The sequence below is a fragment of the Diabrotica virgifera genome, chromosome 3 (assembly GCF_917563875.1).
Source record: "Diabrotica virgifera virgifera chromosome 3, PGI_DIABVI_V3a".
NCBI classification, from domain to species: Eukaryota; Metazoa; Arthropoda; class Insecta; order Coleoptera; family Chrysomelidae; genus Diabrotica; species Diabrotica virgifera.
In genome coordinates this window covers 36,519,262-36,543,097 of record NC_065445.1, presented here as the reverse complement: position 1 = coordinate 36,543,097, position 23,836 = coordinate 36,519,262, and the positions used below count along the sequence as shown (strand labels likewise).

General features: G+C 32.1%; 1 protein-coding gene across 1 annotated transcript in view; it reads left to right on the top strand.

Annotated features, from left to right (window-relative positions):
- The first annotated feature begins 90 nt into the window (after positions 1-90).
- The window catches only part of LOC114338388 (presenilin-1), a 34,143-nt gene continuing 10,397 nt past the window's right edge, over positions 91-23,836 (top strand). Inside the window, exons 1-6 of the mRNA XM_028288980.2 lie at positions 91-853; positions 4,683-4,892; positions 7,594-7,814; positions 7,972-8,070; positions 15,137-15,400; positions 18,351-18,463. Of these exons, the coding sequence (XP_028144781.1) occupies positions 480-853; positions 4,683-4,892; positions 7,594-7,814; positions 7,972-8,070; positions 15,137-15,400; positions 18,351-18,463 (1,281 nt within the window). The 5' untranslated portion in view covers positions 91-479. The remainder of the gene's footprint in view (positions 854-4,682; positions 4,893-7,593; positions 7,815-7,971; positions 8,071-15,136; positions 15,401-18,350; positions 18,464-23,836) is intronic.

Here is a 23,836-nt window from a genome sequence, read left to right as displayed (position 1 = left end):
GAGAAAACATGTCTAGAAATTGTCTAGTCTAAAGTCACTGTCAAGTGTCAGAGGTCGGAGTATCAGACATAGATAAATAATATATAGTATTCGCGATTGAAACGGAATATAGAGGGCAGGTCGAATGCAAGAAAATGGCCGATATAAATGGTATAAACAAACATTCAATTGAGGAATAGAACAATACCGATTTGATTTAAAATATTTTAATGTACTCATAATGCTAAAATTTACTAAAAATTTCTTAATAATGACCAAATTCCATTCAAATCAACAATTTTCTGGTTTGTTTATACCACTTATAGTAGTTTAAATTTATTCCACCAGAGGTCAGCTACTTTGTTTTTCATCGCGAATTACCAGAGTAATATCAGATGTCATCGTCTGCCACAAAACAAAAATATTAAAAAAAAGATAAGAAATGATTCATATTTTTGTTTGTTGATGGAAAGTAGAGTTCATACCTAAAAAGAAAGTGCATGTCTAATCTCGACCAAAACGAGAGTGACTTTGAGGCCGTCTCAGAAACAACAAGACTTATGGACGGTCATGTTGCTACGCACAGCGGTAATTCATCGTCAGATTTAAACCATGGACAAGATGTACCAAGGAAAAGAAGTAGGCGTTCTGACAATGCTGAACAAAGGCCTGAGGGTGCTAATCCGGGGGAAGGAGGACATGGAGACTATGTTATTCCACCTTCGGCAGGCGCCATGAGTTTAGATGAGGAAGAAGAGTTAAAATATGGAGCAAAACATGTCATCAAATTATTTGCTCCAGTATCACTCTGCATGGTAGTGGTGGTAGCTACTATAAGTGCAGTGAATTTTTATTCTGTGAAGGATATGTACTTGTAAGCAGAGAGTGTTAATGGGTAGCAGTAACAAAAGTAAATTCATATCTTACTCCATCCAAAAACTCCTTTAACTTCAGTTAATCAGCCCTGTGATGGATGACTGAAGTTATCGTTAATGTAAAGTTATCCTGTAGTTATGTTATAACCATCGAATTGGTGTGATGTATCATACTTAACTATTTGCGTTATTTCTTGACAGTTCTTAAGTTATCGGGTCACTTTATAATGCGACGTTAAACCTCAAGTTATGAGATAACTCTGTAGTTATGCAAGGTTAGGTTCATCTTTTGACTTGTTTTTAGACAGAAATCAAGTGAATTTAGAACCTAGTAATTTAATAATTAAGAATAGAAGGGTAATACAATTTTAAAAATTATACAAAAATCAAATCGAGCGATATAAGTTGAAATTTTATTTTAAGTACCTACTGAGCTTTCTATCCAGAGTTGCCAGATGATATTTGATAAATCCCCCACTTAGAAACTGAAATTCCCTGAAATTGAAGCTCAAATACCCGAAAGTCCCCAAATTTAAATTGTTGCCGCATTTTAATAAATTATTAGTCAAATGAAGAGAACAGTGAAGCAAAATTCATACTACAATATCAACGAGGGCCATGGAAATAATTCATAGTTCCTATCGTCTTCGATTATATGGGAGTATAATATACAGTTCTATGTACATTCGCAAATTTAATTTACCAAGACCCCTTAAAATCATCCATAATTTTCCGCCCCCAAAAAATCCCACTACAATTTCTGCTTACAAAAATTTCAATAGACGCTTTCAAATTAACCCAAAATTTTGGGAAAATACACCAATATGGCAACCCTGTTTCTATCTACTGTTTGAAAGCAACTTAGAAACACCAAGGAACCCAAACAGCTGTTTGCTGTTCGGTCATCGGCGGTAGTCGACGACGGGTATGTTCGGAACAATCTCTCGCACTCACTCCAATTTGTACTATTTGTACATAAGGTTCTCTTTGTTACTTCAAAATTTGTTCCTCAAAACTTCTTTCTAATATAACGTTGATGATATAACTATCTCATAACTGCGAGCGATACATCACACCAAATTTTACCTATATAGTTATGGGCACGTTATTCCTGAGAGTTATCTTAACTTTAACTCAAACGTTAAACTTAACTTCGGTCATCCATCACAGGACTGAATGTCACACTTTTGTTACTCCTCTATCTTCTCATTAACTCCCACCTAAAAAGTTCTGTCAATACTCATGGTTGGTCATTTTAACCAACTGTTAATTCATCTTTTTATAGTTATACCATACCCAATTCGTTGGGATATCTGAAACATTAAAAACATTATTTTACAATAAACTTTATTGTGAATACACTGCAAAAATAAACAATATTTAAAAGAATTGCCTTGTTCCAACAGCTTAAAAATAATATGTAAATTAAGTAAATGTTAGTTTTCTTCATTTTCTATGCATATCAGGGATATTATATCAACTCTATATTCTCTGCAGATGTAGATTGAGCAAGTGTGATAATTTGTACTCATTTTTCTTCCTATGATGTTACATGCTCTAGCTAGGGCTTGTTTATTTATTTATTTATTTATTTATTGTTGGTTCACTAATTGTTAGCATACTATGAATATTGCTCTTAATTTGTAGAGGAACATCCATTGCCAGCCATCTGTGCCATCTATTGGGACCGTGCAAGTTCAGAAAAGCGACACCTGATTTCTTCGCTCTGCACTTTTATTCGCACTTTTAATTATATTGGCCAATCATATGGTCCTGGTTGCTGGATAATTGTCAAGGCCATAGTAAAAAAAATAATAAGAAAAAATGAGATTCAGGTTATGTTATTAAAACGTAAACAATTGTATGTAGTAAATAAAATTAGTTATTAAAATGCAGTAATGCAAGCAAAATACAATTAATTACATTTACCTTTATATAATAATTGCATATCATATCAATATTGTGGAGCAATATATAATTTTTCTTCTTCATTGACAGTAGATATGAAATATACGTCAATTTGACAATTTCAATTGACAATGAATTATTTAAGAAAGTTACAATATTTGTCCGCTATTCTCGCACGATCGTTTCTCGTATCGCCTTTAAGTACTTGCACACCGCGAATAGAAAGACCCGATATTTTAAATCTGTTTTTGTATTGAACTCAAATATAATTTGACTATTTATTCCCGAAATATTCAATAATGCGAAAAAAATATTTAGCTGCATCTCATGGTTTTACGTGAAACGGAATAACTATCTTTCATTTGAGGCCATGAGAGTGGCCTAAGTGATTTTAACAGTACTTTACATAATCAAAGAAAATGATCAGAAGCTATCAATATCCGATTGTTTTAGTAATTGTATGTTGATCAATAATGATTCTTGGTCAACATAAAACTAAGTACTAAAACAATCAGACATTGTTAGCTCCTGATCAATTTCTTTGATTATGTAAAGTAATGTTATAATCAATTAGGCCACTGTGGCTCTCATGGCCTCATTTCATCTACTTTATCAACACCACCCTTTGTTTTATTGTAGAACAATATTATTTCCTCTTTTTTTGTGGCATCATCTTGAACTCATCCATTATGGTGCATCTATGAAATCAATGTAACAGTTTTACCTTTTTTTGGTATGTATGATAGTAAAGTTATCTAGTTAGTAAATCCAAAAATAATGCTGTTCCCTTCTCTATTCTTGGAGCTAACGAATTCTGGTGGTAGTTTTCTCTTATTTTTCCAGATGGTTCAACAACTACTGTCAAATTTTGTTGCTGTAAGTCTTAAACTAAATCTACTGAAGTAAACCTGAGAATGCTTTCATTTCAATGACACCAGATACTTTGGCATCCCTTTCTTGTGTAAAGTTGTCTTGAACATTCTGAATCTTTATATTTGTATATAATACTAGTTAGATACGCTACAGCGTCATCTGGAAATAATTACTTCCACAAAGCTAGTGGACTTGTCATGAACTTTGCAGTGTTTGTAGGACCTTCATAAAATCATATAATATTAGCAGGATTGGTTTTTAGAATCCTAGTTCTGGATGGATTTTTGCATCGCAGTGTTCCAGATTTGCCCAAATAATTTTTGAGGTGCTGGGTCAATTGTATGTCATCTTAAGAGTAGCATCTTCATTATCATCATCTTCATCAAAGTCAGATTGCTAAAATTCTGTGCTGTGGTTGCTTTCTTTCAGAAAATCTTCTTCGGGGTCTAAATTGCCTCCAACTTCCCCTTTGCCTGATGATAATTCCTTGAACACCTTGGCTGTGTTACTGGACAATACACATTCTGTCCACAGCCTGGAATAAGAAATATATGCTTCCAATAAAGAGGATATAATAATATTAAATTTTCTTTTTATATGGACGGCGTTATGCATAACTCGACCAAGCACCAAAACATAGTTTTGAGATAAATGGCTTCAAAGTTTTTCGTTTCTTGATTGCTTAATGGTAAGTGGATTAATGTCGCTTGGTTTAATTTTGTTTTTCTTAGTAACCGTTAACGTGACAATAACAGGGATTTTTTCCAATATAGTTTTAGCTATGTGTCACCAGAATCCGCTGTTATCTCGATATTAAAGAAATAGCGCTTGGTCGAGTTATTCATAACGCCGTCCATATATAAAACAAAACAGTATTGTTTTATGCTTTAATTACATAGGATCCATATACTATTCACCTATTGTAGAAGTCAATATGCTAGTTCATTCTAATAAATAATTTTAGAGTTTTGGATAGAGATAAGCTAAAGAATTTATTTTTGTAACTCTGCATCAGTGTAATTTCTTTCAAAAAGTAAACAATTTTAGGGTGTATACTCCTTTCCATGAAGAAAGTTCAGAACTGGGTACCAAGGCTTGGAATGCTGCAGCCAATGCCATGATTTTAATGGCAGTAATAGTGTTAATGACTGTACTGCTTATAGTTTTATACAAATATAGATGCTACAAGACTATACATGCCTGGCTCATTGTATCTTCATTAATGCTACTTTCTATTTTTTCATATTTATATTTAGAGTAAGTATATCAGTTTATCCTATACTTATTTATTTATTGACAGTTAAACTCCTTTATACATAAAAAAAATTACAACCGATACAAATACATAGTATAAAAATACAAAATACACAAATACAAATTAATGAGTGGAATAAAACAATTAGTAGTTGACTCAACAAAGAAAAAGGTCTAAATACCTTGTAAGTTCCTTAACACATTCACGGACACGCTGTCACTGTATACACGTATTCTTATGGAGTAAATGACTTCATATGCAGTCATGACCGTGAATGTGTTAACTGAACACCCCGATAAATCATGTGAAATGCAAAAGTAGACCAGACCAAGCAATTCCAGAATATCAGAACAATCCATAAAGCCATTCAAAACCTTTGTCTCGACTCTTAACTATACAGAGGGGGAAGATGTAATATATTGTTGAGATCTTGATCTCAATGTTCAAAAACAAACTCTAAAAACCTTTTCTGTACTGCTTCTAAAGAACCAATATGGTACTGATAATAAGGTGACCAAACAGTTTAGGCATAAGATAGGATACTACATACCAGCATCAAATAAAGAATCATATAGGATATTACTGAAAATTCACTTGAAAATCCCAAGCTACTCAAAACCTGACCTGTAATATTTCTTATGCATGCAACAAACAATAATGGTGAGTCAAATATAACACCCAGATCTCGAATTTCACTCACTCTACTTAAAATATGTGCATGTATCTGATAATCAAACTCAATGCATGACCTAGATGTTAACACCTTATATTGAAACATTTATTCAAATTCAGTGATAATGCGTTTGAAGCAGACTATCTATATAATGAGTTAAGTCTTTCGAAAGTTTAAAACAATCTATTAGACTGGTTATCTCCATATAAAGTCATTCTCTCCATATCATCAGCAAAGAGTAGAAAGAGATAAAACAGATACCAGATGAAACAAAAAATTTTATGTTCACATATTGAACCCGTTTACTCAGATAATTAGCAACCCATTTAAGTAAGAAGGATGGAAGCCCATACAGCTGATAAAGTAAAAAATCATGATTCACTGTTGGTATATGATCAAATTAGTCAAGGTGAATTTTCCTCTATTGAATCCATGTTGTGGGCTGATCAAGAGAGAATTACAATGTTCCAAATGACTTAGGGATAGAAGACTTCTCCTATATGTCTTATAATTTTCACTGTGGAACCATATTTCAGAACATCCTCCTATACCAGAACATGCCTCAATTTTTGACCCTTCGCTGCATTATCGAATGTATTCGCTATGTATACTAAACAGATATGAAGCGAATATGTTCGATAACAAGGCGAAGGGTCAAAAATCGAGGCCCTGGTACCGTCTGTAGAGATTGAGAAATATGAAAGACATCATAATATGGCAGCTTTTGCAGTGAAAATGTTATAGTAGGCTCAGAAATCGGCTAGAAAATTTAAACCGAATATAACAAAATTCAGTTTGAAAACATTGTCTGCCTAGTTAAGTCCACACAAATTAATATATTTTTTTACCAACAAAAATAAGATGTTTTAACAAAATAATGTCTCAAATATGATGTGTAAAATAATTTTGAGTTCTATTCCTCTAATGAACTTTTGTCCTTAAAAGAAGAAAGAACTTTAATTTCTCTTGCTTAATGTTTATCATCTAATTATTTTAACTGAACTAATATGCAAGTGTTTATTGTAAGTTCTAAAATGGCTAATTTACAATTATTAATGGGATGTTAAAATACTGAAAAGTGCTTATCTTTAAAGCGGCTATTTGAATTTCTTAAATATTTATACCATAAGTACATTGAATATGTTTTTGAATTGCGGAGTAATCTACAAAAGAGAAGGGGAACAGCTGTTGACCGTTTCATGTTCAACATGCTGTATCTCCGGTGATTTTGCTCAAATCGATCTGGAAATTTTCACTGAGTATTTTTCAAGTTACTCGGAAGTTACTCAAGTTAATTGAATATTTTCAAACCATACCCGACTCTCCTTAGAATAGTATATTGTACAACAAGAGAGAAAAAAGACATATTTCTCACGAGCGCAGAAGTTTGTTGGCACGAGGCGAGTGCCGCAAATCAAGCGAGAGAGAAATATGTCATTTTCTCTCGTGTTGTACACTGTACTTTTTCTATGGATGCGTTTTTGTCAAGAGTTCAAACTTCAAAATTAAATAATTTAGGTGCTTTTAGGTGTATTATATGCCTAAATTGAAATAAAATACATATATACGTATAGGTATTTAATATTCTTAATATTTATATACTTTATTTATTTAAATTATAATTTACAGTTGAACAGTCTTAAAGGGTAATTTTTGATAAGTTTTGACAAGTTTGAACACATTTTGTTTGACAAAAATAATTGTGTTTGTATTGTGCATGTTACCATGGAAATGGCGATCATATGTATGTAAACCGGCGGTGAACCCGTGAGAAAAAATATTTCTCACTGCAATGGCCGACTTTTCTCACTGCCTGAGAAATTGTTCATTTTGAATGTATGTAAGTAGTGAGAGAAGTTGCACATTGTATAGCATCCATAGAAAAAATAGTTTGTGATGTCCCCTTTTCATATAGTTGTTAATTTTTTACAAAATTATTAAATATATTTAACACTTTTAAAAAGCATAAGCAAACAATTGGAGCAAACTACTAATTTTATTTAGTCCAATACAATATTCAAATTTTTTAGGGAAATTTTAAGAGCTTATAATATCCCAATGGATTACCCTACTTTAGCGTTTCTAATGTGGAATTTTGGAGTGATGGGAATGATAGTGATACATTGGCTAGGTCCTTTAAAATTACAACAAGCTTACCTGATATTTGTTGCTGCTCTCATGGCCTTAGTATTTATTAAATATTTGCCAGAATGGACAACGTGGACAGTTTTGGCAGTTATATCAGTATGGGGTACGTTTAATTTATGAACACTTTATTATTTTTTATCTTAATAAATTTTTGAAGCTCAAGGTAAGGTTTTATCTATACGAATCGATTCAATTTTTATGTCATAGATCAGTGTTATTTCATATTTATTACATATTATAATTTTAATTCTTTATTTTAGATTTAGTTGCAGTATTATTACCGAAAGGTCCCTTGAGGATATTGGTAGAAACAGCGCAAGAAAGAAATGAGCAAATATTTCCTGCTTTGATTTATTCATGTAAGTATTACCATTTTTTAAACAATCATCGAGTATAATTGGATTTTTCAGCACTAATAGCTACTTTCAATCGAGTCAATGACATTTTCAGATGTATGTTGTCACAGACACACATTGTTGCTAGATCTGGCAGATATAAAAATTATAAATACTAAGCAAATCGGTTATTGCCGCTTTTTCACATACCCTTAAAAAAATTTAAAAAACGTTGGCCAAGTTTGAGTTAAAAACCAATGTTACAGAACGTGTTATGGGACTGTGCAAGTTCGGCAAAGCGACACCTGGTTTCTACGCTCAGCAACATTATTCGCACTTTTAATTATATTGGCCAATTATATTAGTCCTGGTTAACGGATAATTGTCAAGGCCATAGTCCAAAAAAATAATAAGAAGAAAAAAATAAGATTCAGGTTATGTTATTAAAACGTAAACAATTGTATGTAGTAAATAAAATTAGTTATTAAAATGCAGTACTGCAAGCAAAATACAATTACATAATAGGGAACTTGCATAAAATTTTAAATTCGAATAAAATGTTATAAATCACAACAGAACATAATTTAAAACATGTATCAAATATTAAAAAGTTTTGTTTGGCTTTCGTTTGGCCCCTAAAGATGATTAAAAATTCAAATTAAAACAGGTGGCCCAAAACGCGTCGTGACGTCATTCGTTTAAATTATGTTTACATTCTTCCAAAAAGGTAAACAGAATTTAAAATTAGACATTATAAACGTCAGTAAAAAATACAGTTATGTAACCTCATAAGTGTTTTTGATGGTTTGAACTATTTTAAATGTCATTTAATAGTGTCAGTGTCAAAACGAATGCCAAACCTAATAGGGAACTTGCACATTTTTTTATTGCATAATAATATTCAGTTTTCTTTAAAAATAAGATTTCCAAAATTTCACGCCTTAAAACCTCATAACAGAAGTACAAATTTAAAATCTATATATTTTTTTTGTTTTCTCACCTTGGTTTAGAGAACCTTTAGTCAATTTAAAATAGTTCAAACGATCAAAAACACTTGTGAGGTTACATAACTGTATTTTCTAATGACGTTTATAATGTCTAATTTTTAAATTCTGTTTACTCTTTTGGAAGAATGTAAACATAATTTAAACGAATGACGTCACGACGCGTTTTGGGCCACCTGTTTTAATTTGAATTTTTAATCATCTTTAGGGGCCAAACGAAAGCCAAACAAAACTTTTTAATCTTTGATACATGTTTTAAATTATGTTCAGTTGTGATTTATAACATTTTTTTCGAATTTAAAATTTTATGCAAGTTCCCTATTAAATTTACCTTTATATAATAATTGCTTATCATATGCTTTATTGTGGAGCAATATATACTTTTTCTTCTTCAATGACAGTAGGTATGAAATATACGTCAATTTGACAATTTCAATTGACAATATGAATTATTTAAGAAAGTTGCAATATTTCTCCACTATTCTCGCACGATCGTTTCTCGTATCCCCTCCAAGTACTTGCATACCGCGAATTGAGTGTTTTCAATTTTATTTTTCTAGGACCCCGAGATTTTTATTATATTTCTCGAATATTGTCAACTAATCAAGTGAATCCATTTCGAGAATTTGTTGTAGTCAGCGTATAAATAACTTTATACATATTTCCAAACTAAGATTATCATTTTATTCTAAAATAGTATATTGTGTAACAAGTGCAGAAAGGTACTAATTTCTCACGAGTTTGAAAAGTTGCGGTACGAGGGCAAGCGAGTGCCGCAATTCAAACGATTGAGAAATTACCTTTCTGTACGTGTTACACACTATAACTTTTTCTACAACCACATATTTTGCTAAAACTAAAAATCAATTTCCAATCGAAGATTTATTATAACAATAAATTATAAATTTTAAACTGTGTTTAATTAATACTGATCAAGTTGAATTCCTTATACCGAAACAAATTACACAGAAATCAGTTAAAAAATTAATGCACTACAATAATTTGTTTGAATTTAAACTATTTTAAATAATTATTACAAAATAATGTCACATTTGACGTTATATTTACGCAGTCACGGATTTACACCAAACCTACTTCATTCGACGTATCTTGCTAAGGTTGCTAAATCCTTATTGGTTAATTGATAATTATAAAATATTTATTAAGAATAAAATTGTAAAATAAAACAGTAACATCTATCATTTAACTTCTATTCGATAACTAAGTATAATAAGTGTCTTACAGGTTATATTTGTCTACACTTTAACCACAGATGTAAACAGAATATATTATAACGTTACACAGAATGAGGTAGTCTGCTGTGCAGAAAAGAACTTTATCTACTCTATGTCATATTATGTATTAGCAAAATTAAATTCCAACAGAGGGCGCTCAAAATTTCAAAGATGGACGACAACTCTAGGAAAACAATTCATTTTGTCATTTGAATTCACAGTTCTAAAACGTTAAATTAAAATCATTTACAGAAGTGTTTTGCCAAAGTAACCACCAAGTTTTGTAACTAAGACATCTTATAAGTTAAAGACGACTCAAAATTATGTTTAATCTGTAGGCATTCATTAAAATTTGATGCTAACTACTGATTTGTTTTTACCTTTTTTTCATAAAAAAATCTGGCACCCGATAATCACACAGCGTTCTAAAAATTATTAATCTATCTTAGGATTTCTAATTTTGTTTTTAATTTAATTAATAGGTGCACTACAGTTTATGTTACACCAACAGATAACAATTTTTAATTAAATAAAAACTGGAAACTTGGAAACTAACTAGGTGAATTTATTTTATAATAATTGTGTTCTGGACACTACGAGGTGGTCGGGATATTTTGCATAACAATGTACATTCTATGTACAGGATATATACTACATTTTATCTATTTATTTATTTAATTTTGCAGTCCCTTAAACATTAAAAAAATACTACTTTTAATACAAACGTTAAATTAACAAAATGTGTGATTTGGCATTGGTTAATTTAGGTCATTACGTAGAGTATAATAGGAATGAATACTGAGGAACACTGCAATAGTTTTTTTAAGTCGAAATTATTGTTAATTACAACATAAACTGACCGCAAATATGTACACAAATTAATGGCAAAGTCAATGTTTTCCTTGAGTTGATGCTTTTCAAATTCGCCACCAGGCGTCGCCCACTTTGCGGTTCCTCGCCAATAAGTTTTTAGTTTGTGAAAACTGTCATTATAGATAGCAGTGCGTGAAGGGTTTAAAGTGTGCGTGAAGTAACAATGTATTTTAAATGGGATTTACTTTTTCGCACACTTTCAATGGGTTTTTTGGCACACTTTCATATAATAAAATATCATTAACTTTCGCGTTGTCATAGTGATGACAATATGAGCAATGACTTACAACAAAATTTTTGACAGTTTTGTGGTTTGAAAGTAGTTAGGATTTTTAAATGTCAAAGTTCTAAAAATTGTAGAATAGAAATGAATTGCAGTGACGAAGAGTTACAGTTTTTTTTATTTGTTTATCGTAGATAAAATATTGTATGAAACTGTGCGTGAAGTACTTTTTGCGAACTTACGCGATGTATAGCACTCGCTCCGTTGTCGCTCGTGCCCTAAAAATCGAGTGCGTTCGCAAAAAGCATACTTCACGAACTGTTTCATAAATAACTATTATCTACTCTATGTCATATTATGTGTAAGTTTTTAATTTGTGAAAACTGTCATTATAGATAGCAGTGCGTGAAGTGTTTAAAGTGTGCGTGAAGTAACAATGTACTTTAAATGGCCTACTTTTTCGCACTGTTTTTAACACACTTTCATATAATCAAATATCCTTAACTATCGCGTTGTCATGGTGATGACATAATGAGCAATAAATTACGACAAAAGTTTTGACAGTTTTGTGGTTTGAAAGAAGTTAGAATTTTTAAATGTCACTAAAAATTGTAGAATATAAATGAATTCCAGTGACGAAGAGTTACAGTTTTTTTTATTTGTTTATGGTAGAGTATTATGATAGAGTAGATAAAATATTGTATGAAACTGTGCGTGAAGTACTTTTTGCGAACTTACGCGATGTATAGCACTCGCTCCGCTGTCGCCCGTTCGCTCCGCTGTCGCCCGTTTCATAAATAACTATTCCGGCACAGAAACGTCACTTTTCTGCACACTAATATAATATATCATATACTGTGAAAATGTCAAGTTTCTTAACATAAAACTGTGCAGAAAAGTGCATTTTGAATAGTGGTTGTAGAAAAAGTATTATTTAATTAAATCTATACTGATAATTAAAAAGATCTTAAGTCAAAAGATATCGATATTGACTGTTTTGTAGTACGCTAAAAAAATCGATAAAGAGCTATTGAATTTCAACGCTTTTTAACGCATTTTTTGAAGTATGTATTAAAATAGAGATGAAAATCAGGCGATTTTTTTAACGTACTAAAAAACTTAGTCAAAATCGATATTTTTTGCCTTAAGACTTTTTTACTTATCAGTACGGAAATAACCATTTTTCATATTTTTTCGTAATCTTTGGCGGCCTGTATCTCGCGTTAAAAATATTTTTGAGCAAAACAATGACGGTACCCCCTCCCCCGTCTGAATTAACTACGCAGTACTAATTTTACTAAGTACTTACTGCGTTTAATAATAAATATCAAAAAAGATGAGCAGTGAATATCTACTTTAATTTTTCAACATAAAAAAGACATTGATGGCACAATATCTTATAAAATATAGAGGGACAAAATTTAACTAACTCTGAAAGCAATTACGTAATTAATTCGTTTTATTTATTAAGCAAAATATACAAAATTAAAATAAAACACACTTCTCAAAGACTGCCCACAGTTTGTATGTACACATTATCATATCTACAAACTTCTGAAGAATTACCAATCAAATGTTACAATAAGCTTTGAAAATAAAATTACATGTTTTAAATGATTTATATTTTTAAATTATTTATTATCCCAAACGTGCAATTTTTACTGAATATTCTATTATTATTTAAATCTAAGTTAATCTATATACACATTTACAGTTTTTTTTATTCAATTTTATTCCAATTTCAACATCTTACAACAAATCACATAATTTGATTTGCTTTCATTATAAAACTCGCGTCTACTTACTAATATATCCTTTTTATACAATTTATATCGAAAACTGCATTGGTTGTGCGCCAATAGTAGAAAAATTAAATTTTTAATTATTCCATATGATATTTTCAGAACACAAACATTGTAATGGAAATATAGGACCAAGGATAACAACAGTAAATCGGTATAAGTGACTATTATTATCAAGCTTGTTACACAAACTAAACTCTTCATTTTGTTTCTATAACAAATAAAGGAAAAACCATTGCATAATAAACTGAAAGTATTTATAAAATATCTTTATTGTTTTATCAGATGAATCATTGGCAGCTTACGCATAAAAATAAATAATTACTTCAATCTACATTTGAGACCAGTGCATATTTAGCCTTAGGCACAATTCATAAACCGGTGACTTTAAGGGGATAGGTCCAGTGCTATTTAAATGCATTCATTTTTTTCGAATCTTGAGAAAACTAATAAGCATTTTTGAAAATACTTATTCCAAGCACATAATAATATCAAAGGATTTCTAATTAAGAGGAAACAGTAGCGATCAACAGGTAGCAAAAACGCATTCCAAGATTGCGGCTGCAATTTTGAATATTTTTTCGAGATATTTGGCACACGTATTCGTAATATAATAAAGAATGGCGGTACAGAGCCCAATTTGAAAAATATATTAATATATAGAAATTACTCTGTAATTAAATACAATATTAAAAAAACGAGCCTGTACCGCCATTAAGAAGAACAAAAAAATACACTTTCTTCAATTAAACTTTTTTATCCAATGCCTAGATTTTGTGTCATTTTGGAACTACTAATGAAATAAAAAATTTTAGTAGTTCCAAAATGACACAAAATCTAGGCATCGGATAAAAAAGTTTATTTGAAGAAAGTGTATTTTTTTGTTCTTCTTAATGGCGGTACAGGCTCGTTTTTTTAATATTGTATTTAATTACAGAGTAATTTCCACATATTAATATATTTTTCAAATTGGGCTTTGTACCGCCATTCTTTATTATATTACGAATACGTGTGCCAAATATCTCGAAAAATATTCAAAATTACAGCCGCAATCTTGGAACGCGTTTTCGCTACCTGTTGATCGCTACTGTTTCACCTTAACTAGTTTTGATGGGAAATAAGCCACAATTTTACTAAAAAAATGATTTTATTAACGTTTCGACGCCCAAATCGGGTGTCGTTGTCAAAATACAAAAAATATTAATGAATTAAACAAAAATGTTGTTGTTTAGTAAAAAAATTCTTCTAATTTATATCGGCAATTCAGACATAAATTGTTCATTCATAAAACCATTCATTTTAAAGTATAAGACTTTAAAATGATATTGCCAATATTTATGAGTTGCGTTCCTGGGACGACTTTACTGAAAGATAGTTCATTCGATTACATGAAATCAACCCCAACTCAAGAATATCCGTCACAAAAAAATCATAACATGTGATCTGTCTTTAAAAAGACAACCACATGCAATGGTGACAGTAACATTCTCGCGCTAGAGATTCCATAGTAAATCACGAGGGATTGAACATAGAACAACATTAAGGATTTCTATTTTATGTATCCCTTTATCTTTAGCTCTAGCTTTTGCATCAGTTGCGTCATCAACTGTCTCTTCAATGGCTTCAATAATTGCTTCAAACTAATCTTTGACCACAGTAACTGCCTCATAACGACAAGCCCAACATGTTTCAGATAAAGATTTCAAAGTGTTTTAACTTATTACTTGTGATCTTCACAATCTCTTAAAAAGCAGCATGTCTTTTTGGACTGCCTTCAATATAAGAATAAACCAATTATTGTGTTACACAACAAAAAAGTCGAAAATCTTTGGATGTTCATGTTCAATAAGGCAATGAGCATAGCATTGTTTGTAGAAGCATGTAAAATTAATCATATTCTGTAGAAATTAAAAACAGTTCTGTTTTATGTTATATATCGAAAGTACTTTTTAGCCACCTTTATGTACACCTACACAAGCATGGCAACAGGAGATGTTCCTAATATCCCAAGATCAGACAGTGAGGATCACGGATTTACACAAGACTGGGTAGCTAGTCACGCCAATAGAGGGGCACAAAGACAGTTAGATGTACAGAGTGACCAAAGTGAAAACTGGGAAGCTAATCGAACCAGGAGAGTGGCACAAAGACAGTTAGAAGTACATAGTGATCCAAGTGGTCAGCCTCGCACACAAATCCATCAAGATTCGGAAGAACGTAAGTATAAAAATTCTGAGAATGTTAGTTCTTAGCCAAGCCGCACACCAAAGAAACATGAAACGAAAAACATGAAACATGAAACGAAAAACATGTTTCATGAAACTAAAACACTGCTAAACAAATCTCAAAGTCCGCCTACCAATGAAACGAGTGTGATTCATGCTCATGACACATTTTTATTTTCGGAGAGTTTCATAAATGACCGGACGTATATTTGTTTAGCAGTGGTTTATTTCCATGAAACGTAATTTACGTTTCATGTTTCTTTGATGTGCAGTCGGGCTTAGAAATCAATTTCACATTCACCTTTAATCTTATTTCGTCTTGTTAATTCTCCATAATTAAAATTTAACTTGTTTGTAGTGTACCTCGTTTTTTTTTCGTCATTTGTAATATTTGGTTGGGTTGCTTCATAATAGTTTTGCATATAATATTGCAGAAATAACTCGAGACATGCGTTTCATTCATTAAGTGTTAAAATCCATATTGATTATAGCTAGGGTTACCATACGTCCGAATTTCGTCCGGACAGTCCGGATTTGAAAGACATGTCCGGATTGGCGTCCGGATACGAGAAATGTCCGGATTTTTATCTTTACTAAAAAAGTGGAAAACACTGGGCCCAACGGTGGGAAATTTCATTCTGTGCAGCACCTAGTTAGGTTGGCCGCACTGCTTGTCAACAGCGCACGAGAACGAGCTACTGCGCTATTTTTTATATAGTTCTGTAATATTAGTCTAAGAGCTAGAGCCGAAAAATCATTGTTATAAGTAATATGGAGTTTGGCATTTGAAATGTGTCTATTGTATATTGATAATTATGACCCCTTTCAGGCTGACACCTCAGTGGATACAGGACGTAGCAATAAGGGATGAAAGGGTTAAAAGTTAGTGTAGTCTTTAAAGGTTTTCACCTCCTATTTTGTTAAACCTCCATCGATTTACATGAAAATTGGTGACTAGTTAGAGCATACCCCAAGAAATAAAAATGATTTGGTGCCAACTTGCACTTTTACCCTGGGGGTGGATACCAACCCTTCTCGGGGGTGAAAACTATTTTATTAAAAATAACCCCACAAATCGGTAGAGGGACAAATTATAAGTAAAATTTGTTATATCATGTTATTAAAATAAATCAATATTTTTGAGTTATTAAAGATCAAAGACTTGTCTGTTTAAGAGCATATGCGTGAAGTTACGGATGATAAAAAGAACAATTCATTAATTGTAGGTTACTAAAATATTATTTTTATATTATTTCGATATTATAAATTTAGCAAAAGTGTATTCGAATATGTCAAATGTACTCATTATTGGACACCCCCAGTTTCTGGACATATTCAGTTTATATTGACAGAAAAAATTCAATTACATATCGAAATAATATAAAAATAATATTTTACTAACATACAATTAATAATTAATATGTTCTTTTTATCATCCGTAACTTCACGTATGTGCTCTTAAACAGACAAATCTTTGATCTTTAATAACTTAAAAAGTATTGATTTATTTTAATAACATGATATAACAAATTTTCCTTAAAATTTGTCCCTCTATCGATTTGTGGGGTTATTTTTAATAAAAATTTTTTCACCCGCGGGAAGGTGTGATATTCACCACCAGGTTAAAGTGCAAGCTGGAACCAAATCAGTTTTATTTTTTGAGGTATGCTCTAACTAGTCACCAATTTTCATGCAAATCGATGGAGATTTAACAAAATAGGAGGTGAAAACCTTTAATGACTGCACTAATTTTCCCCTTTCACCCCTTATTGCTACTTCCTGTGTCCACTGAGGTGTCAGCCTGAAAGGGGTTATAATTGTTAACATACAATGGACATATTTCACAGGAAAAACTCCATATTACTTATGACGATGATTTTTCGGCTCTAGCTCTCCGTCTATATTATTTTCTATGTCTGAAGTATGTTAAAACATAGTATTTTAAGTAGTTACATAGTAAACATAGTTAAAACAAAGATATGTATTTTAAACTGGCAGATATTTTCGATGTTAGTTGCATATTGTAACGAAACAGCTGTACTTTTAATTGTGCCATATGCATTTCGCATATATGTACAATGTAGAGGTAGCAACACAGTCAAGTTCACATGTTACATTTTCTATAACCCCTTGGACTACACCTGTCCGGATTTTTCCCTAATAAATTATTGTAACCCTAATTATAGCTGACGCCATGGAGTTCAAATTTCTATTCTTGGGTGAGAAGGATTATTCCTCTATGTCATTTATAGCTTGCTGTGTGTCTTTGCTGCTGTCATGACTCTTTTCCATTTTTCCTGTCCTTGTACTGAACTTTCCAGTCTTTAACATTTATTGTTCTTATATCTTCTACATCATCCAGACATCTTCTTCTAGGTCTTTCTCTACACTTGGGCCATAGTAGGGTACAGTTAGTTATTCTTCTCAGCATATCTCGCTCAGAGTATGGACGTCTCTGTATAATAATATGTCCTATATATTCTAATCGAAGGGTATATATTATTCTCCTTTTATGTATATGACTATATTTTCTCCCTTTATTTTTTCTTCAATTTCGGCATTTGTTTTCATTCTTATTTCGCACTCTCTCGTTACGCTGAGACCCAGTATCATTCTCATTATTTTTCTTTTAAATTTCAGAAGTCTCACTCAATTTTCAAACTCTTTCTTATTAATCGTCATTATTTCCATTCTGTATGTAACAACAGGTCTTATATAGGTTCATTCTTGTTCTCTTACTTAGAGTCTTGCTTCTCAGTAGGTTTCTATTCATTCCATATGTTTTTTGCCTTTCAGCTTGTCACCTTGGTTTACGCCGTTGTTTACTTTAATCTCCTTATAAGTTGTCCCGTCAAAAAAAAAATTGATATTTTGATTTTTACCACCCCCTATGATACACACTTTGCATTACAATAAGTTTTAAAAATAAATTTATTTTGCAGGTGGAGTTAAATTGGGTTTGGGCGATTTTATATTTTACAGCGTACTTGTTGGAAAAGCGTCCTCATATGGAGACTGGAATACAACATTAGCATGTTTTGTAGCTATTTTAATTGTAAGTATACGATACATAATATATCAGTATTTTTTACATTCCTTTTATTACTGAAAAGCCGTTTTAGCTTATTTTGGTTTCTATAACTAATATTCTAACCCCAGAAACAGACGAACCACTTTGCAGCACTACTCTGTGGCGCCACAAAGTAGTTAGCCGTAAATTATTATGTAAATTAAACGTGCCGTTCCAGAAGAGCGACAGTGGCCAGCCACAGTCACATCTGGCAACGCATCTAGCTTTCAAACCGTTTTTAAGAATTTGACGGATGTCAAAGAGAAACTTTGATGACTTGGGTTGGAGTTTCAATAGGTTTTAGAACTGATCTCGTTTATATTGAAGGATTTTTAACAGTAAATGAATATCGCGATCATATTCTTGAATCATGAGAAATTGCATGTTGCAAGAATCATGAGAAATTTTTAGAGCAGAATATCCCTAGCCTGCTCAATCCCTGACTTGAAACGGGGTCCGGACAAATAATCCCGGACAAAAAATCCCCACAAATTATCCCTGGACAAAAAATCCCCGGACAAAAAATCACTGGACAAATAATCTCCGGACAAAAAATCCCCACAAAAAATCCCCACAAGAAATCCCGGACAAATAATCCCAACAAATTTTTTTGGACAAAAAATCCTGGAGAAAAAATCGCCAAGAAATATTTGCTGCCGAATAGTTATCTAAAAGTTTTCCCGAAATTTTAACAAATTTCGAATTCCAATTCCATGCTGAAAACTTCAAATTTTACATGTCAAAAGAGTGTGAGTTTTTTCAAAAATCGTGGAAGATATGAGGAATGAGCTAAGGCCCCGTTTTCAGGTAGGCGCTTAACGCGGGTTTTGATAACGCGCGATTGCAACTACATACATTTTACTGGAGACCGTTCACATTCTAACGCGCGTTTTAGGTCATTAAGGCAAGGAAAGATAGATGGTAGAAGTAGCATCGGAAGAAGACGAATTTCACGGCTGAAGAACCTGAGAGAATGGTTTGGATGCAGCTAAAAACAACTATTTAGAGCTACTGCCTCAAAAATTAAAATAGTTATGATGATTGCCAACCTCCGTAGCGGATATATATATATATATATATATATATATATATATATATATATAGTTTAGCTCTCCAGGCCTAGAAGGCCCATGGCTTGGTTTACTATTCCTTTCCAATCTCTCCTATTTGCTGCTTTATTTTTCCAATTTGTGATTTTCAGTTCTTCTATGTCTTTTTCAACATCTTTCTTCCATCTGGTTTTCGGTCTACCTTTCTTCTTCTTTCCTCCTATTCCTCCCGTTAGTATTTTTTTGGGAAGTCTCGTGTTTGGCATCCTTTGGATATGTCCCAACCATCTCAGTCTTTGTGATTTTACGATCCCTACTATGTTTGGTTCACCATACATCCTCTCCAATTCCACATTTGGTCTTCTTATCCACATTCCATTCCATATCTTTCCGCCAAATATTTTTCTTAGGACTTTTCTTTCCCATACTTTAAGCATGACTTGCTCGGATTTGTTCATCGTCCATGTTTCACTGGCATACAAGACTATAGGTCTTATCACTGTCTTGTATATTCTTATCTTAGCCCCTCTAGATATGTTCTTATTTCTCAATAAGTTGTTTAGAGCAAAGATACAACGATTACCAGCCATAATTCTCGCTTGGATTTCTTCTTTTATATTTGGTCTCCTAGTGAATGTCGCTCCTAGATATTGGAATCTCTCTACTTCCTCGAATTTATATATTTTTGCCTCTGTGTTTATTGTCAGGTATTGTCCTTGTGTGTATTCTCGTTTTGTCCATTCCATATATTTAGTCTTTTCTTCGTTTATGTATATCCCTTTCTTTCTTCCTATCGCCTCTAGTCTTTTTAGTATTTCTTGTAATTCTTGTTTGCTTCTGGCTATCATTACTATGTCATCAGCGAATGCCAAGCATTGGTGTTTTTGTTGGTATACAAGTCCTGTCCTGTTAATTTCGGCTTCTCTGATGACTATTTCAAGAAGGATACTAAACAACAGTGATGACAGTGGGTCTCCTTGTCGTACCCCTTCACCGACCCTAAACTTATCTGTTTCCTTTCCATTTATTTTAACCCTGTTCTCTGTTTCTCTGAGTGTAACTTTTACCATCTTTATTAATTTTTTACTAATTCCAATTTCACATAGTGCTTTGTATATTTCTTTTCGCTTAACTCTGTCAAAAGCTTGTTTAAAGTCAATGAATAGGGCCATTGTAGATTTTCCGTATTCGTAGCTTTCCGCTTGTATCTCACGCAGCAGGAAAATTTGATCCACCGTGCTGCGTCCTCTTCTGAATCCACATTGATATTCTCCTATGTCATTATCTATCTTTTGTGTTATCTTGTCTTTTATATGTACTGCAAGTATTTTATATGCAACGTTTAGTAGGGCTACTCCCCTGTAATTATGGCATAAACTTTTGTCGCCTTTTTTGTGAATTGGACACAGTGTGGCTTCAGTCCATTCTTTTGGTATGTGTTCTTGTTCCCAAATTTCTTTTATCAGCTTTTCCAAATGCTTAATTAGTACTGGTCCTCCATATTTAAACATTTCAGCTGTTATTTCATCCTTACCTGGGCTCTTGTTTTTCTTTAGTTTTTCTATTATTTCTTTTATTTCTTTTTCATTAGGCGGTCTTTCCTGCATTTCTTCTTGATCAATATTTTCATTCGGTCCTTCTTCTTCTTCTTCTGCATATTCTGTTGTGGGAATTTCATTTAGAAGCTCTTCGAAGTATTCTCTCCATCTGCTCAGTATTTCTTCGTCGCTTACTAAATTCCTTCCATTTTTGCTTTTGTAGTGTACAGGTTTTCTTTGGAACCCCTTTTTCTCATTTTTTACTCCTTGATATAAGTTCCTGACTTCTCCATTTTTATAGTTTTCTTCTATGCATTTCAATTTATCTTCGTTGTACTTTCTTTTCTTTACTCTTATGATTCTTTTAGTTCGTTTTCTTTGTTCGTTGTATTGTATCTCCATCTCTGGTGTTTTCACTTGCATCATTTTGAGTCTTAACTTATTTCTTTCATCCAGTTCTATTTTACATTCTTCATCAAACCATTCTTTGAATCCATCTTTTATATTTCTATTACTGACTTGCGCTGCTTTGGTCATACATACTTTTATTTGCGTCCATTTTTGTTCGATGTTTTCATTTTCTGCAATATTTTCCAGTTCTCTAGTGACTAGTCTTTCATATTTACTTTGTTCTTCTTCTGACAGTAGTCTAATATGTTTAGTTACTTTGTACCTTTTTTTCTGTTGATTTCTAAGAACTGGTATAACCTGTTTAAGTTGTATTCCGACTATAAAGTGATCTGTGTCTGCATCCGGTCCTCTATATGTTCTTATGTTCTTTATACATTTTTCCATGTCTTTTTCGATGAGCACATGATCTATTTGATTTATGGTTTTTCCATCTGGTGATCTCCATGTTCCTTGATATATTCTTTTGTGTTGAAAGTACGTGCTCATAACGATCATGTTTTTTTCTTTTGCAAAATCTATTAAGAGGTGACCATTTTCATTCGTTGTTTCATGCAGACTATATTTTCCTATGGTGGGTGTGTATATTTCTTCTTTTCCTATTTTGGCATTAGCATCACCTAGTACTATTTTTATATCGTATTTGGGAATATTTTCGAATACTGTATCTATTTGACTGTAGAAGTCTTCCTTTATCTCTATGTTTTTCTCTTCAGTCGGTGCATGTATGTTTATAAATGTTATTTTTTGGTATTTTCCTCTTATTCTTAGTATGCATATTCTCTCTGAAATTGGTTTAAAGTCAACGATTAGATCTTTCAGCTTTTTGTTTACTACAAATCCTGTGCCTAACATTCTATTTTCGCCTCCGCTATTGAAAAATAAATAGTCATTTATTTCCATTGAGTTTTGGCCTAGTTGTTTCGTTTCTTGTAGTGCTACTATTTCGAATTTATATTTTTTACATTCATCTACTAGGTGTTTCAGTTTTCCTTCTTCGTATGTTCCTCTTACATTCCATGTTCCTACTAATATATGTTCTTTTATGGGCTGCTTTTCATTAATAATCTGTACATTTTGTCTATTTCGTGTACCTGTACTTTGCCATGTCATCTCCGTTATTTCAGTCTGCTTTCGTTGTATTGCTAGTTTTTTGGTTGTATATTTTTCTCTTTTATGAGTTGTTGTTGGTTGTTATTCCATGTCCATATTTCACCATTAATGATTAGCTTCTGGTATCCTATTTTTACATTTTTTCCATTATGCCTCTCTACCATAGCCTTGCTTCTAATTTCTTTCTGAATAATTCTTTCTTCTTTTGACATATCATCATTAATATAGATTCTTTCGTCCTTTTTGGTTTTTAATTTACTTTTATTTTTCATTACTTCTATTTTGTTTTTCACGCTGTTGAGTTCCACTATGACAGTATTTTCTCCTATTTTCCTTGCTCCATTTACATCTACTGAAACTTGTAGCTCTTTTTCCATAAAATTCTCCATAGCCCCTCGTAAAACTTTCTGATCATTTGTATCAATTTTTATTCCTTGTATTATTACATTTTTTCTCTTTCTTTCTCTTTCCAATTTCTCTATTTTTTCATTTGCTATACTAATTTCTTTTTCTAATTGACCTATTTGTTTTATAGCTTTTTCGTTTGTTTCTCGCAGCTTTTTTATTTCATCTTTGTAGCCGCTTTGTTGATCTTTCAGTTCTTTAATTTCATTCTTTAGTTGTGTGATTTCGTCTCCAGATCTATATTGTTCTTTTTTTATGTCTTTTATATCCATTGCTAATTCCCTCATCATTTTCATCATTTGTTCCATTCCACTTATGTTATCTTCATCTGTTTTTTGTGATGTTCTAGCTGTTATTTTTGATTTTTTGCTGGGATGTTCCTCCTCTTCCCTTCTCCTTTTCATTTCATCATCTAATTCGCTATCTGAACTCATTGTTCTTAATTCCTAGTTATTTTTCGTGCTAGAGTTATTAGTCAATGCGTCACGGGTGAAGTTTCGTGGAGAACTCTACTCACAGTTCAAATTCCCACCCGCACCCGCGCTAGCCGTTACTAATTTTCCAGCACTTTTATTCCTAGGTAAAAATCAAAATCAAAATCCGGCCCTGGTTATCTGTTTATAATAAAATTAATTATATTATAATAAAGTTTTCTACTTACAGCTGATTCTGTTTATTAATATGCTTTATTTTCCTGTAGAAATACACCATTCACAATATTGTTTTGTTTCCACCTACTGCAAAAACCTGCTTTGTTTATATTCGATATCACACAAGTTTTTATCACTTTACACAAGAATTTAATTCCTTATCGTTGGAATTACTTTTTTCCGATTTTTTCACTG